Source organism: Falco punctatus (genome assembly GCF_963210335.1).
Source record: "Falco punctatus genome assembly, chromosome: 5".
Classification (NCBI taxonomy): domain Eukaryota; kingdom Metazoa; phylum Chordata; class Aves; order Falconiformes; family Falconidae; genus Falco; species Falco punctatus.
Window position 1 is genome coordinate 85980362 of NC_137584.1, and position 19710 is coordinate 86000071.

General features: G+C 38.2%; 1 protein-coding gene across 6 annotated transcripts in view; it reads right to left on the reverse strand.

Annotated features, from left to right (window-relative positions):
• Positions 1-5578: 5578 nt before the first annotated feature.
• The window catches only part of CEP170 (centrosomal protein 170), a 102570-nt gene continuing 88438 nt past the window's right edge, over positions 5579-19710 (reverse strand). For all 6 annotated transcript variants that reach the window (XM_080390462.1, XM_080390461.1, XM_080390459.1 and 3 more), the window contains 5 exons: positions 18681-18848; positions 18311-18399; positions 11858-11951; positions 9627-9678; positions 5579-7952 (listed from right to left, as the gene is read on the reverse strand). In XM_080390462.1, the coding sequence (XP_080246588.1) occupies positions 7669-7952; positions 9627-9678; positions 11858-11951; positions 18311-18399; positions 18681-18848 (687 nt within the window). In that variant the 3' untranslated portion in view covers positions 5579-7668. The remainder of the gene's footprint in view (positions 7953-9626; positions 9679-11857; positions 11952-18310; positions 18400-18680; positions 18849-19710) is intronic.

Genomic DNA, 19710 nt, shown 5'->3' on the forward strand with positions numbered 1-19710 from the left:
TAGAGCCCTTCAAGCATCGGCAGACAATATTAATTTAAATAAAATCGATAACACATCACTGCATTCCATGTTGTCTAATAGACAGAAATACGGATAAACCTGAAAAAGAAAAATGTCAGGAGACCTGTGGAATGCCGAGATACGCACAGCACTGGGGGTGACCCGTGTGACATCGCTGTGTTTAGCAGAAGGGAGCAGCTGTCCCCGAAGGCTGTTAGCTTCCCGTTCCAGCCAGCTATTGCGGCTAACTGCGGTACATCCCTGCCGCTCAGCAGCTCCAAATACACCAGCAAGGAGCACCGCTAGAAACCCCCACTGGGAGAGGAGAGGGAGAAGTGAGCAAAACTGATCTGGCTGGAAAGACACGGGTTGGGTTGTGAGCTCTGTCACAGCCACCTCGGAGCCAGGAGTAACTTTGGTGTTAACAACTGGGCACTGTCAGATCAATGGTTCATTACTGGTACCAGCAGGCTGTACGCTGGCATGGACCGAGGTTTCAGCCTTGCCCCAGCACTTTCTAGAAAGCAAATGCAATAAGATTTTGCTTAGTCTATTTGCCCATCAGTAAGGATGCAGCTATTTCCTCACAGAAATCTCATAATGGAATGAATGTTTGTCAAGTGCTCGATAGATTTACGATGGAAAGCACCACTGGGGGATCAAATCTTGTAACTGGTTCTTTGGCTTCAGCACCGCTGTGCAAGCCTACAAGCAATATCGACATGTATAAAATGATCCAAGCCAGCCTCAGCGCTGCTGCCTGGGAGGCTCCAGAAAGTGGCAAGACCAGTTCATTGATCTGCAGTGACTCTCCAAAACTCATTTAGTTTCAAGCTTTTCATTGTGTCTCCCTGGAGAAAACCCTTAATTAGAAATTCCCTTCAGCTATGCTTTTAATCATATCTATTGCTTTATAGATTATTTTTTCCCTGCTCTCCTATGCTTTCCAGTTTTTGGCTCACGGCATTTTAAGCAGCAGGACAAATTCCAACATGTTTCCTCATCTGGAGGAATTTAAATATCAAGTAAAAGAAACCATTGATGTCAGTCAGGATGAATTTCTTCCAACTAATTTTAAAATCATTGCTTTTGCAACCAACGTCAGGTTAAAGCTTATAATCAGCTCATTTCAAAATGCTTTCAAAAATGCTTGTGCTGAGGGGCAGCTTTTCTGAATTTTACAAAACTGAAGCTCACGATGCCAGGATGTAATTTTGCACTCAGTTAAGCAAGTACGTAACTGCAGTGACATGAACCTTCCCACTGACCTCTCAGAGAGGAGCTCTGCTTAACTTGTAGTTCAGTGCTGGAGCATCAGGGGACAAAGGCAAGATTTTATTGGACACATTTCTTCCAATTACATAAAATCCACATATTTTCCAATTAAAATCACTTCATCGTTAAAAAGGAAACAATGGCTTTCTATGTTAACGTCACCTTGAACTTTGAAACTTACTTAAATTGGCCAAAGATAGAAACTTAGGTACTCGAAAAGCTTGGAAGCCTTAAAACACAGTCTCAAAAACTCCCAGCAACCAACGCTGGTTACACCAAGGAGCAAACTCTGCTGGTGTAGAATGAGAGGTTACCCCTCTCCCAAGCTCAGCATCCCTGGTGCCAGCGTCAGCACCCCAATAAGCCACTGAGCTGTCCTTTCAAATTTGTATTTGAACTTCTACTGCCCACGGAATAATAACTTCAGTAAAGCCACACATGTGATTTCCAGTAAAATACAGCATTTTTTTTAACGTGCAAAGGTGTTGGAGAGGAGCTGTCTTTGAGGAGGTTGTCCATTTAGAAAATCAGCTCAAGAAATCACTAAAGCAACATTTTTAACCTCAGATTTACAATGGGAAGAAAGCAACTTGCGTTCAGAACATCGCATTAAATCACATTTAAAAAAGCTGCTTTTTGTAAATGACCATTTTACCAGCCATCCATCATACTGACAGCAGCGACACCAGGAACTTGGTTTGCATAAATCCTTGCCCATTTGGAAACAAAGAATGAACAGGGTTGTGCGGCAGAGTTTTGCTAACACTTGAATTCCCAAATGTGCAGGTAATAAGATTACAATGCTATACACCTGCATCTTTAGCCAAATAAATTTCATCTGCGACTTGCAAAAATTCTTTTAGGAAACCAGCAGCAAACAACCTGCACTGGAGAATATGTATTTGGTGGGGTTTATTCCACTGTACGGAAAGAGCCTTCTATTGCTTCAGTCAGTTTGTTTGAGAAGCTCCAGCTGTCCTACAGAGTGGAAAATGGTGCCACTACTAACACACAGCGTAACTCCGGAGTATTTCCAGCTGCTATCCTCTGCCACGGCGCTGGGAGGCTGCAGCCTCCCTCGCACATCCCCGAGCAGGAGCCGTGTATCCCGGCACTGCTGGCCGGCTCTGAGAGCACCGCTCTCCTGGCCAGGTTTATGCGCCACCCGCATCCCTCACTCTCCTGTGCACGAAAGTTGCCTCCGATGAACTGCAGCGCTCAGCAACGCGTGGTACCCGGCCCGGGCTCGGCGTCCCTCCCCACGGCCACCCGCTGCTGCTTAACTGTCATTTCATTTCTTCCTTGAGTTTTTACAAAAGTCTGCTTAGCCTTTCGTACTTTATTGAGTCTCCTAATCCAATAACGCCTGCTGAGAACACGGTATTTCGCCTGCTCATTTATTAATCAGTTTTCATACTGGGAAATATCATTTCTGTCATTTTCTCCAATATCTTTTATTAAGGTATTTCACTTCTTAATACTTTTAAGCCCTCCTGAATTACCTGCAGTCATCTCTCAACAGAATCAGCCACGGATAACCTGAACCACAAATCACATCCATGTCCGTATCACTTGTTCAATGGATTTTTCTTTACTTAGAAATAACATTGCCTCAGAGGTGATGCCGTGACTGAAACATGAAGTCACCCGTTAACTTTTTAGAAGTTTATATATAATCCTCGGGTTTTGTGCCTATCTTCATGTAGGTCCGTGTGTGCATGGGCAGACATACAGAGCTTAGAAACCTCATGTTGCACATTTTTTAAGAAATCCTTAATATAATTCAGCTTTTTCTGATTTTTTTTAAAGAAATTTTTAAAGAACCTTTTTTAAAGAAGAAACAGTTTGCTTGAAAGGGAAGCCATGCTGCTGCTAAACTGTTATTTTGTAATGTAACATAAAGACCTCTAGACTCCTGATAGTGCTTTTAGCTACTCCATAGGAGAAGAAAGCCTTATAAACATGTGTATTAATTTTTAAAACAAAGTCTAAAAATGCCAGACCTAAGGAATTGATGGACTGGAACAACAGAATTTAATGAGGACAGGTGTTAATTGGAAAGTGAAAATGTAGGATTTATCTCTGAAATGAGCAAATCTCTGTCCCCTCACTCCACTCTAGTGTTTGAATAATTTTGCAAGCACTGCTTGAAACCCCGTAAGGGTACTCAGTAAGTACAAACTCCTGTTTTAATACAGCCTCCCCGGCGAGGCCATTCTGTAATATTCTGCCGTTTTGGGGGTCCTCCTCAGATGCAAGGTCAGGACGTGAACCTGCCTCCTGCACCGGTGACCGTGCCTGAGGCTGTCAGCACGACACCAGCACGACCTTTAGCTCCTCACTACTAACTCTGTGAATATTGTGTTAGTTGGAATAGTATTGTTAGTATAAAACAGCGTAAAATAGTATTGTTGGAACAGATCAAGATCTTTGACAGCAGGCCTCCAGTGACCTTACCCTGCTTTAGGCTGTTTCCAGGGCTGTATAATCCCGCTTGTTTGCTAACTACTTTTCCTCCAGAAACACATGAATTGTGACAGAAGAAGGTGAGAAGGGAACACCTTGCTCCCCAGGAAGGCCGTCACTTGCAGGAGCAGCATTGGGTAGGGCTTACCAAGTTAAAAGTAAGTTTTTACAAGATTACGGAGCTGGTGCAGCTGGAAATGCTGTTCTCCAGCACTAGGCCGCAGTCCCCGGGCCCTGCTGCCAGGCCCGACACGGTGGGATGCGCCTGGTTACAGATGTGCTCTACTTGAATGTCAAAGGTGACATTCCTGTGCTTTTAAAAACCTGATTATCCATCAAGATGAAGCTAAGCAACTTGTGTGGCGAGCGGCCAAGTTTCTTCCTTGTATTTCTCGTCAATACAGAAGATGTTGGTATGAAAGCTCCCTGGCATGCAGCCAGCGGCCTCCTTTCCTGCACACCCCATTTCACAGAACGCTCCCCGCATTCCCTCTCTTTTCAGGGCTGCGTGTCAAAGCAGTAATTGTAGACCCTTTCAGTGCTTGAAACCTTTCCAGTTAAAATTACAAAGGCTTTCCAAAGGGCTTTAACTGAAACTCACTTTTCGGTGAAGCAGCATTCTCTTCCGATGATGCTTCGGGTGTAACGTACGTGCTGTAGTACCAGCTACTTTTGGTACAACGTACGTGCCACAGCGAAACACCACCTTGGTGTTCACCAGGTCAGGCACCCAAATAATACTCTCAGCTTTATTTCTGTACGCTACAACTAGATGCGAGCATCATTAAAAGTACACCGTGTGTCAGCCCGCTTGCTGATGTCAAAAGGCAGCAGAGGACTGATGGGATCTGGCTGGATTTCCTAGGGGCTTCTGAAAAACATCCCTGCATAACCTCGGCTCAGAGCGGCTGGGTGAAAATATGAACGTGGGAAGAAATCGCAAAGTGCTACCCTATCGCTTCCCCAAACGGGGCTCTCTGCACCAGGGTCTTCATGCAGCAGCACAGACCGAGGGGTACTGGCAACAAGCGAGGAAACAACCACAGCCAGTGAAGCTGGGGAATATGAAAAAGTCCTGAGCACCAGGAAAGACCTTCCAACTTTGTCTTGTTTTTGACTACACCAAACTGGCACCTCTGAACTTCAGTAAAAACTCCTGCCCTGCTAGACCCGAGCACTACCATGTCCCATCAGTGCAGCCTTAACGCCGTCGGGTTGGGGACGCGGAGGACATTGGTGCATGGAAGCAGGATGAGAGCAGGCTGCCACCAAGCCGCAGCAAAGCTTGGCAAAACTAAAATGCACACACTGGGAAGGAGATCTTGGAGCTTCACGCTAAACTCAAAGTTTTGTTCTCACGTGATGTTAGCTAAGAGGAGGAAATTTAGAGTTTTGCAGGAAAAGGGCATACAGAGTTGAAGCTGGGACAGATGAAGAAAAGGCACCGGCCCGGAGCAAACCCAGAAGGTTCAATAAAGCTTTCCAATATATCAGGCAGCAGGGAAGCAGTCAGAAAACCATCTACTGGTGCACCTGGCAGGTGCATTAAAACTCATTTACTTCCATTCTACAACAGGAAACATGGTCACTATTTGGTGACTGGCATACTGGATTATTGTTGCCTCTAGCTTTGCACACAAAAATCAATTCCAGTGTGGAAACGAACCCCAGTACGGCAAAGAGAGCCAGTGCTGAATGATGCAGCAGCAGCAATAATACAACTTTTTTTTTCTGGAGAAAAGATGCTTATGAAAAAATGTCATTTCCTATTTCAGTACCGGTAGGTTAGACTGCAGGGAGACTGAATTTCCCAGCGCTCAATTACAAACTAACACGCTTATAAAGTTCCAGAAACACTTTATTTAAAAATGGAGTTGTAAATGCATATAACAAAATAACATACATAATAAATGTAACAAAAATAAATAAGGAGAACATGTTCATACAAAATAAGAACATAGTAATGCAAAATGCTTATTACAGAATGTAAAGGTATAAACGCCTGAAAGAACACAAACAGAACCTCGCATGAAGAGCCTGCACTTTTCATCAATCCTTCCAGCCACTTCCCGCGTTCCACTTGAGTCTGCAGAAAAATTATGTTCCCAAGCATTAAACAAAAGAAGAATTATGGCGATGGTTTGGTACACTCGCTTTTCAACACCTAGCTCTAGTTTCAATTTATTTTTGCCCTTCCGCGCCTTCTAAAACTTTTCTTGTAGCCTCTGTAAACTAGTGTAGTTCAGGCTCCCACAGTTAGCTGGAGCAGAGCATATCGAGTCACACATGAAGGCTGCTTGCTTTTAATTTTTTTAAAGAAAATACGAAATCCATTATACAACAGATTAGTGGTTTTGTTTTTACATCTCTACAAAAAAAGTTTTTGCATTTTTATTAACTGGTCCAACTTCTACCGACTTCTGAAAGCCTGTACAATTTAAAAGTGTACAGAAAGTAGTTTTTTTTTAAAACAAAGGTCATATAGGATTATTGCTGAAATATTACAAGACCATTTCATAAAAGCTGCAAAACTGTATCTTTAACCTTAATATATAGAGACTGATGCAAACATAGGAAAATTCCAGTCTATTAGTTACATTTAACAGAAATAACATTCCTCCAAATTACAGTGTTCTGGAAATACAAAGTAATTTACTTTTACTTTTTATTATTATTTCCAAATGTTAAGTTACTGGGACAACTTATAAGGAAAATAGGCTTATATAGGAAACTTTAAATAGACTTGCTTTTCAGTGGTATAAGCAAAATGTCTACGTTAGCAGTTGTCTTCCAGAATCCTTTTAAATATGTAAGACAGAGACAGCTTTACTAGCAAGACTACAGGAAAATATACAGAAGCAAATCAAATCATTTGCTTGGGAGTGCATCTATTGATCAAGCAAATTATGACAACTCTATTTCCAAGTCGCCTAAAGAAAATTTTACATCTCGTGATGATTCCAAGGAACAGTAATTTCTTCCGTAAGCTTATGCTGCATTTGAATTGGTGAGAGCCCATTTGCCTCAATATGCTTTAAAATGTCCCACACTGCTGTATGTTTCAATTTGTTCCCTCGTTTCAACAAACATTTGGACAGAAATGATATGAAATACTTCTACTTTCATTAACATCAAAAAGACATTTGAAGAAGATCAAAAAGTGCCAAATAGTCCTTTCAGAAAGTGGATTAAAACACTGCAGTGATAATACAAGCACAGTATTATCAGTTTTCTATGTACACCAAAACACTGCTTGCTGTTTATGGATATCGATATGTTCATCCATCACTCCCAGCAAATCTTAGTGCAAACATAATATGTGAACTTTGTAAACCCCAAGACAATTTACGCAGCAACAAGTTTATATAAATCACAGAACTGTTGTGGAGATTTTCCGCACACAAGAACAAATGCTTTCTGAAATCTGTCTTACCTTTTGCAGTAATTTGTCATTGCAGTCACGGATAATGTTTCCTATATAAATCATCTAATTCAGAATCAAGTGTTCCAACAGTTCTGTACAAACTTTAGTGGAGGAAGTCCATTCATTAGAGCAGCTTGGCAAAGAGATTTGGGGTTTCAGTAACATTAAATTTTAGACTGCTTGCATGGCTTTTTAAAAGAAATAAATCTATTAAGGGAAAACTGCTGATATAAATCTTTTGCAAAGCACACAACCACAAAGGGCAAACCTGCCACAATCTGCTTTCCTACACTGGTATCTATGCATAACTTTATGATTTTAAAAGGATTTGTGTGACAATCAAAGCATCACAGTTAAAGAAAACTGGTTTAATAAAACAACTGCTGTTTGACCAAGCCTTTTTTTTTTTTTTTTTTTTTTTACATTATAAAACCAGTATTATAATTTTTCCTTTTTTTTCCTAAACATTCCACATGAACGGTTTTTGTATTAACCACGCGATGTCACTCATGCAGGGTGGCATCTTCCTCTTCCCCATCCGGGTTAAATCTGTTGAAATGTATGCTGAAATCCGACTCTGATTCAGCATTTTCAAATTCACCTGCGACAGGGGCGGCGGGGCGGAGAGCCTGAGCTTCGGGCGGGCAGTTTGGCTGCACTTGAGGGCGGCTACTTTGGGTAACGGGACTCGACTTCGGCTTCGGCTGAGCTGGCAAGATGGGGCTGGCGAATCCCAAGTTGCTCAAAGCATCCAGGGTACCATCAGGGTCGATCATAGCATTAATTGCTAAGCAATTAAGAAAAGATGAAAGGCATAGGGAAGAAACCATAAAAAATACAATTTTTTTTTCTTACTATAAAATACACAAAAATCCCATTCTCAAACTTATTTTTATGATGACAGTCATGAGCTTTTACATGTGTTGCCATTGCAAATGAGTGGTGTATCCAACATGTATGTAGCTGATACATATATTTTAAAGCATTTACATATACTGAAACTTTAGATGAAATGAAACTGCACAAAATAAACCTTGCCTTATGTTAGGACAGAAAACAGTGATGACAAGCAGTCTACAATGAGCTTATAAGGACTGAAAGCTAGGATTTTTAGTCATGTGTGAAAGGGGCTTTCTCTCTAATGTTACTGTTATATTATGCTTCATTCCTCTCCCCCACCCCCCAAATATCCATAGCTGCTAATTCCATGATTGAATGAAATCTGTATACAACAGCAGTCATTTATCCTTTTAAATGCATAACACTTACTGTCCTCCCTCTATACAGTGAGGGCAAACTGAAGCACCTGGTACATTTTCATTTTACTACACCATTAACACATTTGTCACATTTAACAGAGCCTCTCTCTTTTTTATTTCCCAAAATGTACTAACACCTATTTGAGCACCACTGTGTACACAAGGAAATGATTCAGCCTCTTTCTCTGGGCCTTATTTCTTTGTTATGTTCTCTAAACACAATATAATTTGTAATAAATTAACATTTTTAAATTATAGCTGAGCATGAAACTAATACTAGTTTGTCTCTAAAGGTGGCTAATGATTCCTTCTGAAACATTCTATTGTAAGGTGTTTTGCTGTATGATTAAAACTGAATACTAAAAATAACAAATGAGGAAATTTACAACAAATACAATAATGATTATATATAAGCATGGACCAGTAATCCATTCAACCACACCAAATTAAAAAATGAACTAATGCTAAACAATACAGAAATAAGACTGCAACTTCTTTTAAAAATATACTCAGTTTTTAAGTTGATTCTGATAGATGGCATATATGTCTAAATAGCAGTCTTTGTGAGCACAACATAATTCTTTCCATTTTATACACAGATAAATTTTTAGATGACACAAAGTAACTTGTCCATTTTGTAGTCTGTGGGCTGCACCATATCAAACAGTGGATTTACTCGTGTGAAAGGACAGTGTCAAGGGCTAATTCTAGATTTTCATGTTACTGTATCAGATATAGTTTGGGGTGGGTTTTTTGAGATTTCCTATAGATTATGGTCCCAGTGAATTCCTTATACTGAATTGTGCTACACATGAGGGTTTTACTGATGTGCAAAGACTGTTTTATAAATCTCAGGATTCACTGTGACCTACTCATCAATATTTACCCACAAAAACAGTTATATTAAGAATGTTTCACAAATAATTCCTTTGGGATTCTCTGGGCTATTTTAGTTTTAGTTGAGCCTTTTCTCACTTTTATAAAAAATATCATCGTGCTTTGGTTTTAAAATAATTCAGTGTTGTTTCTTTACCAAATGTGTCAGGAATGTTATGATATTATATATATTACTGATTCCGTGAATATATTTTATTAAAATGTGAAAACTTTGTTTCATGATATAGATATATACAGAGAGATATATGTTAAAAAAAAATTAAAGCAAGAAAACGCAGAAGAGAAAAGTGAAAAAAGATTTGTACCTTGCAGCTGTTTCTCAACACGTTTCAGTTCCTGTAAGATTGATGATATCTCCTAGGAAAGAAACAAACATGTTTCATTAAGGAAAAAGAGACTCGAACTACACATCAGTAGTAAATGATCCCTGTCCCCAGCCTTTGCCATCAGCTATTTGCATTGTCCTCCCAGCGTCACGGTGGTGGCCCAGCCACGTCCACCACAGGTCCCGGGTGGTAGCGCTGAGGCTGGACGGCCCTGGCGCCCTCAGCTCGCCCCTCCGGCCGATGGCTGGGGTTAACACACCTCGCTCTGCCCCAGCTCACCTGCCTGCCCTGCTTCTTCTCAAGCACAGACCTACAGACACCACGGTTCTGTAGAAATGGGGCACAGTAACAGCAAAGCTTTAAAGACAAGTTATGGTACAAACCCAGGAGCGATGGATTAGGGTGCTTCACAACTGCGTTCAGATGTGAGAACAGTAAGGTGACTGCACTGGGGTTTTGTCTGCAGCCCTTGGTGCCTTGTGCCCACGGGACCTTGCACAGCACACCAGCGCTGGGTCCTCAGCACTCCTTTGCCTGACAGATTATTCTTCTCTGTGCTGCACTACTTCCTAACACTGATGAACCCACGGCAACGCACCCAGAAACACAGCAAACATTAAATGCACCACATCTTAAATGGTAAACGTGTAAATCCTACAACTGAAGGATCCTACGCTGAAGAATACTGTTAATCCAGCTGTGGAGGAGAGCTATCAGTGGTCTTCAAAAAATGGAGAATTTTCAAAGGCACTGATTTCAGAAACCCGTTTAACCCTTTTCACAACCCCCTTCTGTACCAAGCAATGTGATTTTTGTGGGTGGCAAAGAGATCGATTACCCTGGATTTTACAAAATCATTCTCTTCAAGCAGATTTCACATCTGAACTGGACACAAATGTCCCAAGGACAAAACAAACATCAGTTACAACTGTCCTCTGTTAACTTTAGTAACATCCTGTGGTAAAAACAAGCACTGCATCTGAACAGTATGTTGCTCTGAAAACTGAGCAGAAAACTTGAAAATCCATGCATAGACAAAAAATAGCCCGCAGATTTTCAAACAATGCAAGATGCTTTAATGCACTGAAAAAAATATTTCTAAAATGCTAGACTTAAGAAGAAATGTACAACTAATCGTTTTCTTTTTAAATGAATGCTTTAAACACCCATATTCGTGGCATTTAGAATATGAAACACTAAATTCTGATCTTATTCTGGAAATGGACAAAGTCCTTATATTATACTTCTAAAATCAGAAACTTCTATGAGTAACTTGCTTAATTTAACTTAAAAAAAAAAACCCAACAACTGTCAGTGTATCTATTAAATTGTAACACTCAGTTAAAAACGGTTGCTCTTAAAAAAATATCCCATTTTGCAGAAATGATGGGCCAAGTTTTTAATACTTCCAGGAAAAATCAGTCTGGATGAGTTTAATAACTCATGATGAGGTAACAGAGAAATGTTAGTCGGTTCAATGCCAGAGGAAACACGTTCACATTTTGTTTCTGAGCAGCCCTGTACAAAGTATGTGAGATTTCTTTCCCTCAGCAAAGAAAACTGCCTCTGCAAGTTGACATTCTTAACAGCACAATACCCCAGACGGGATAATGAAGCTAGAATCTCTGTCTGCTCCCACAGGCAGAGATGTTTTTCAAACTATGCTCTGTGTTTAGAAGCAGAGAAGCAAACTAGGAACCAACATGTGTGCTCTGCTCCTTCACACCATCACACAGCCTGGCCATGAAACGGCCCTAATTAGGCAGGGGTAGAAGGCTACATGGATCAGCTGTAGTGGTCGCTGGTATCTTACAGTTATAACTTCCACACAAAATCAACATTATTATTTTTCACTGAAGAGTGCTTTTATTGCAATGTCTCTACAGATCATTTTCATTCACATATAGCAAAATACAACTATTTCTCTAAATAATCAGCACTAATAGTAAAGTATAAATAATCAGTAGGTAAAGCAGTCTTTAGATTGTAAAACAAGCTCATTTAAAAGTAATTCCACATTCAACGGTTGTTATCTTTTGGTTAACAAAATTACTGATGGTCTATATATAGTGTGAACCCCTTTTAATGCCGAAAAAAACCCTTTTAAAGAATTTTGCCTTTACATCATTGACAATAACACATTCCTCTGCTGTTTATTTAGAAATTAGGTAAGAGGAACAATCAATCCCAGAAAAGATAACTATTCATACCATGCTTGATGTTTTCACAATAGGAACTTCACTTTCAGCTCGCAACTTATTTTCAATTTCTTCCCAATTTCTGTCTTTGTCCTTAAATAATATTCTAGAAGAAAGAAATTCAAAACCACTATGTTTAAAATAGACAGAAATGAACAAACTAAAACTGAAAGATTGGGTAACACAATACATGAAAGCAGCATAGGGAGAACTGAAAAAAAAGTAAAATCTGAAATATTGAAAATTGACAGAAGCCAACCACACAGTTTAAATTTTCAGAGAACCAAACAGGGTTTCAGCAGTATCATCATTATTGACATTAAAATGGCAAATCTGTAGCTAAATATTTGCTTATGGTGTTGAAAAGACACAGCTGATTCTTTCCTCCAGTAATGAGAGGGGTTTTTTTGTTTTGTTTTTAAACATCCAGCTACTTTACAGTAGTCAGAGAATTTCCTATTAAACACTGCATTTTACTAAAATCGCAAAGTGTAAGAGAAAAATTAAGCGGTAAATAAATGCAACTCTTTTATATTTGTGTTTTATATTAAATTAATGAAAAATAAAACCCTTCAGGAAACAAAAGAAAAATGCATTTCACAGAAGAAGCTCTCATTGAAAAGTCTCAACATGTAAATTGTATATACATGGATTAATTATATTAGTAAAGAAGTCACTTCTATTATTTGTACAACCCCAAAGCATACAATGAGATTCTCCTTTTTTTATGTTTTGGTTCCCCGCTGTGATAAAGCTTTTGTTTTCATTGTCTTATCATAAACATAATTTAAACTGCCTACATTTGCACAACTGGGAAAAAAAAAAAAAGGCATGTGCAGATATTTAAGGTCTGGGTATTAATTTTTTAAAAAATTGACAGCATGATGATATAGAGAAGTCCAAATTTATTTGTTCTCTAATTGGTATTTCAGAGTTAGAAGTACCAAAATAGCAGCAGTAAAACTGCTAATCAAACAAACAAACCAATTTAAAATCATGAGTGAAAAGTAGTACATTTAAACACGTTTTTAGTGCAGGTAGGTCTCTTGAGAAAATAATTTTTAAGGTGGGAATTCATGATACCTCGCTTATAAAAACTGAGAATTTGAAAGCAAGCTGGGAGACTTAGACTGCATTTCTGTTCATCTTTGCTCAGTTATTTATACCCTATGGAAAATTCCACTCTCTACTATTACCCTGTCAAGAAAGCCTAGTTTTTCAAGACATGTACCCTGTCTTATCAGTACATAGATGTTCACAGACAGCCCGTCCAGAAGCTGCTTTAACTCTTCTGTCGTTGAAGTCCTCACTTGCTGCTGCTTCAGAACATGTTTTTGTTGTGTATTTCTCTAAGAGGGGGAGCGCTGCTCTCATGACACAATGTCACGGGATTGAGGCAAATGACCATTTCTGCAAGTGACTTTAGTGTAGTCATGTACAAAGCATGCAAAGACTGAACATTAATACATACATACTCTTCTTGGAAAAGGAAAAAAAAATAAATCAAAAGTAATTAAACCAGTGAACAAAACACAAAACACTTCGTGGCTCCAAGTCCTGTCATCATCTTGTAACAAACCGGATCGTCAGAGGTCTGATGTTCTGGAAGGGAGTGCAAAAGCTTGCAAAGCCATACAACTGCACATTTGGATACCAGAAAGTCCAATTACCATGGAAAAATTAAGATTTGCCTAACACTGCTGATTTAATTTTATTTATTAAATAAATAAAAAGCAGAGCCAATTAAAGCCTCCACAGGATCACACACTAAACACCAGGCAACTCCTGGAAATATTTGGATTCAGTATACAGGGAATCATATGCAGCCATACTTTCTGTATTTTAATAAAACTTATCACACTGGAAATCAGCAGGAACTAGAAAACAAGGCTTTATTTAGCAGTAAATAAATATCATTAGTAGGGAAAATATAAAAGTTGTCACATTATGTGGTTTTTTTCATTTACCTTCTTGCTCACATTATACTAAAATACTTCTGTCTATGCATGTGATTAATGCCTTCGCTTGTGTATGTGTTTTCAGTCTTAAAGTCTCTTTTAGAGATAATTTTTTACTTCTCTTTTACAATTTGAAATCTTTCCATTTCATAGGTCATTTTATTAAAAGAAAAAAAAAGGAGGAAAAAAATTAAAGCAGTAATTTAAACAATGTTATTATTTCCACTATAAAGTGGACAGGCCAATTTGGTTTTGCTATGTTTTTAGGAAGCCTATTTCCTTTTTACATATTTTTTTTTCAATTCTTAATTTAGTACATTTTTACCTCCTGGGGGGTATTCATCTCTGCCTCCTTTGCTCTTCTCCCTTGTAACCGTACTCTTTATATTAAAAGAACATATTTTTAAATGCCTGCCACCTTGTGCTCTTGCCTTTCCCTGCTTTCTGGGGCAACCCTGCCTGAACTTTCTTATTTGGTTGTGCTCAGTCCCCATTTTTTTTTCATTGCACATTGCAGGATACACAGCGAAACACACAGACTGACAAGTAGTGCCTGCACTGACCTAAATGCTTTGCCTACATTTTGCCTGACTGCAGAGGTACTTGCCTGCTACAAAGCAAGGCCATAACAGTGCATTCACATCACAGAGTACTGATAAAACCATGTAGGTCTTCTCACTGCAAAACCTACTTACCTCTTCCCCCCATAATCTCTGAAAATCCCTGCAAACTCATTATAACATATGAAAGACAGAAAAGCAAACAAAACTGCGTATCTGCTTCCTACAAAGCCACTACAGTAATTTGTTAGCAAAGAACAGGTTATAGGATACACGGCAAGGATGCTGCAGGATTTTTTAATATAACGTAGTTTCTGTGTACCAGCAGGTAGGAACCTGACTGATTATTCAAAATCACAAATAAAAATAAATCATAATAAAGTAACTTAGCAATACTTAAGCTATGACCTTATCCTGAAGCAAACTGCACATAGGATTTGGTGAAAGGAAAGAACCAGGCATTTGAATCTGGTTCAAATTTGAACACTGTGCTAGGACTTGGGGGAAAGAAAACCAGTTTGGCCAGCACTGGGGAGAATCTAGCCAAGGAATACAGCATCAAAGGTTCTCTCAATCCTATTTCTTAAAAACGATGACAGAATTCAGTGGAATTAGGAACATTATCTATAAATTAGAAAACAGAGATGGCAGCGGGGAGGTGGGGAAGAAACTGGTCAAGCATAGAAGTTATATATTTCCTTTTGTCCTCATACTAATTCATTTTCATGGCTGATTTCAGCATATTTTAATTGCTGATCTGCTTGTCAAGAATGACTGAGAATATTTATGTGCTTAATATTTTAGCCAAAGCAAAACCAGTCTTTTTGCAAAGCTAGTTACTGCAACTGAAGTATTACAGACAGAAGAGTGCTCACAGTCACAGCAAGCACATCCTTCTCTATGTGGACCCAGACAGCAAGGATACCATTTGTAGCATGTATGATGTAATTTGTAAGGACCATCATTGCCCTATACTGTCTGTGCTCTTGGGGGAGAGGTTTACATTGCTCAACAAGACAGTCAGGCTTACTTTTATTGCTGCCTCTAAAAATTTCTCCTCTCCTTTCATGTTCAAGTACTGTGGGGAAAAATACGCAACTGCTAGCTGGAAAAACCCCGACTGAGTCTCACTGCATCTGCTCTGGGCACAAATTTTAACTGGCTTAACTCCAGTAAAAGGAATAGAAGTACACCAGTTGGCTGAACTCATGTACATCAAAACAAAGCTGAAAAAAAGTCTGTAACAGGTCCTAGCTGCCTTATATGCTCTCTAAAATGCAGTTCTAAAACGATTGTTGTGTTTCTGATTGAAAATACTAATGACATTATGAATAACATCCTATTATTCAAATCCATTCTGAGCAGCAGGAAAAGGGAGTTTTGATCACAGCTCTGGGGAATATGTAAGTAATTACTTATTAATGAAAGTTTCTCCGCTGTATTTTTGTAGAAATAAGCAATGACACTTTCTTTAAATGTATATAAAATGTTTATAGGTATGCTTATGTTTATAATACCACACATGATCACATCATCATTACATTCATTACAATGTGGCTGACTTACCTTTTAAGCTCAGAAAATCAAGCAGAAGAGCGTAAGACTTGATTTTATAGTTACCTGCTTTTCTCAGAATGAATTCGCATACATACATTTGTTTTAACTCACTGTACTGAACTCAGTTTTTTTATGTTAAGTAAACTACAGCTGCACTAGCAACACATTTACAGATTGGAAACTACAGATCCAAGAAAAATCAGCATGATGAAAAAAGTAGAATATCTATTATCTACTGCTTCTGAGGCATTTTAAGACACATATTATCCTAGATGCCTACCACAAATAAGTCAGTCAATAAGCAAGATTCTTGCTCCAATGATGCAGCTTTAAAAGGAAAAAAAATATTGGTAAGCAGAGTTCCTTACACATGTCACTGTATTTTCCTGAAGAATTATGCTCAAAACAAAACTTAAAGTAATATTACGTTTTTATTTCCAAATTTCAAATGCCTTTTAGAATGACTTTCAAAGACTGGTCATGCTTAACTACCTCTTTGCATCTATTTATTTTCTCATTTTTTGAGATCAGCTATTAAAGTAAATGACAGCATTCATGCAGAGGTTGATTAAACTAGAACAAACTTTTGCATAATTTGTAATAAATTTTGCATAATGAAGCTGATCTCTGTTAATTTGGCACAGCTTTTGAGAGCAACCATATTGTACACCTGCATTTCACAAACTCATTTGTAACTGAAATTTACATAGCGAAAGACATTTATGTCTTTTGTTTAATGACATTTAAATAAATAGTATGATACATAAAAGAATGTATCTGGGGAAACCAAAGAGGGAGGGGCAGCAAACAGCATATTTCCAATGTTATAATCCTGCAGCCCCAAAACGGTGAGCTGGAAAACTAGAAGTCCGATGAATGTCAGTGCAGGACGATGTCCCAGTGTACCAGAAATAAGGTACTGAAAAATGTTACCTGTACCCCACCGGTAAAAACAACACACAAAAAGCTTAGAACAGAAATAATAAGACTGGGCTTAAGGCTTTTAAAGACTTGATCCTTCACATGAAACTCTTCCTACTAGCAATAGCAGGGCTAGGAAATGAAGACAACTTACAGTTTTTACCGATTGATATAATTTTTTCTTCTTGATTTCTATGGTCAAGTCTTTTTTGGTACTCCTATGAGAACACAATCTTCAGAAATGTTAGTATTTTGGTTACACTAGTTGCATCACCCTATGCTGAAATAAATTTGTGATTTGGTGATTAATGTGTCACTCATCTAGGATTTCAGTATCTGACACTTCCTAGACAAGCTGATCAATTACAGACCTAATATTTTCTAACATTCAGAAAATTATACATGAAGTGCAGCCAGATTATTTTTAATGGACTCAATTTTCAAGTTTAACTGCACAAAGTCATTAAAAAGGACATGTGAATTATTACAGCCTTGAACTTTGTATTTAGAATTTTCATTTATTCCTGTCAACCAAAGCGGTCACCAAATGGTTGTATACTCGCTCATTCAAGTTAAATGGAACTGCTGGTAGAGCAATATGTTAGAATTTTTGACATGCTTGCACTTCCTGTTAGCTACTATGACATTTTATGCAGGAACATCTCTATCTAATCTAACTAAACTACTTAGTTTTCCATAAAAAAACCCAGATGGTTACATCTGTTATTTTAGATTTAAAACTCAATAGTGACCACGTCGTCTCTAGAGCGAGTTCTTTTTCAGAAACTGCTCTCCTCTGTCCCATTTGTTTTTCTTCCTAAAATGGGGGATGCCCACAACAACTTGGCAAACATACAGGACTCGGTTTTACAGTTCAGCAACATTTCAAATATATATTTTAAGGAAGGGAGTTTTACAAGACTTGCATAGAGATCATGTAGATTTTGCACAGCATTTGCATGTGTTGGAACAGCTCCTCTGCTGGAAGTATGACGGACGTTTTCCTGTCCATGTAAACTTTGTCGATATAATCATGGAATCGTTTAGGTTGGAAAAGAACTAGAGATCATCAAGTCCAACCGTTAACCCAGCACTGCCAAGTCCACCACAAAACCATGTCCCTAAGCACCGCATCTACGAGTTTTTTAAAAACCTCCAGGGATGGCGATTCCACCACCCCCCGGGCAGCCTATTTCAATGCTTCACCACCCTTTCTGTGAAGTTATTTTTCCTAATATCCAATCTACTTATCTTCTTATAATGTGAAATACACACAAGCAAGAATGGAAAAATTATTCATCCCAAACCTTTCTGAATGCTAAAAAAGCCATAGGTAACATTGCTTTTTTAAAACGCAGGTTTCTACTAAATACACAAGCTCTATCTGTATTGTACAGATCTCTTCTACGAGTAGGAATGCTGATGAGAGCAGACATTTTCAGCAATAACAATGATTTTTAAAAGCCCACCTGATTTTGCCAGCTGTTTTGTCTATGGATTGTCTTATCTTGCGAGAAAATTGGAAGACTGAAGACAACAGCAAACTGTCCCCCATAACCTGCAGTATTTTTTTAATACAAAAGCGTATTATTAGTTTAATGGAAATTAAATACAAACAATTCCATATATTTTGAAATCATGCTTGTGTTCTAATTAGCATCACATATAAACAATCATATTTGAAATTTTTGCAAATTTAATAGCATACAAATAATCTTTTCCAGTATTAATGTCACCTCCTACAGGTAAGAAAGGTAGTGTCTAGAATATAAAGTGGGGAGACAACTGTAAAAGCTTAATATATACACGTTACTATAGAGAATCCTATTGTGTACTCACTTCATCTCTGCTCCAAGTCCTTCTCCGGGTAATTGTAGGGGGATCGAGGGCATCTGTTAGCTGAGGTCTAGCATCATTAGGGCGACCATTCCCCTCTGGTGGTTTGGCATGCACTAATGGAGGAATTTTTCTAAAATTGAGACTTTCATCAAATACTCTGTCAACCAACTGGGGGTGTAAAAGAAAAATGCAATTTATGAAACCTACTGGATACATGCAAAAATGAGATTAACATTTTTTCCTTCTGAAACAGTTTACAAGAAGTCTATCAAACAGAAATTGTTCTGTTGCCTTGTATAGTATAAAATGATGCATCTCTTATGTAAGATTACCTTGTAAAAAGGAATATATTTTTTTCCAAATACCAGACATACGTAGCAAAATTAGAACACCCCATGGAAATTTTGCTTATAGGCAGCTAACATAATAGTTACCTATAAACTGGTACTGAGTAATTTATTCCTTTGATTAATGGAATATATCTGTGGAATTAAGTACAGTACTATCAAATTTAGGTTTTTTTCCAGATTAATCATAGTGTTACAGAAACACCTATATGTAAAGGAGATACTGCCACCTGCAGTATGTACATGCTGTGCAATATTTCTTTTTAAAGAAGAAAATAATTATTTAGAAATATAAAGAGTGACCTAACTGGATCTGAGAAAATGAGCACTTCCTTAAAGTTCAGCCCTAAGTCCATGAGAATTAAACCCAAAATCTATGTCAGAGCAGTTATAATTTTTTCTGAGTACCCAACTCACAGATTTCTTAGCACTGTATATATCTTTTTTTCCACAGAAAAAGACAGTATTATACTAAACACAGTAAGATAATGTATTAACCAAACTTTATGCACACAAAAATGAATAAACACATTTTGAAAGAAATACTATGAAGAAAAAAATGCAGTAAACATTTACAACGTATTAGGGTGAATTTTAATATGGTAGAAAGTGATGATTTAAATTCAGATTAATGTGTTTACCAGCATTAGACCTGTGATGGTTACTAGAACAAGTTAGTCAAT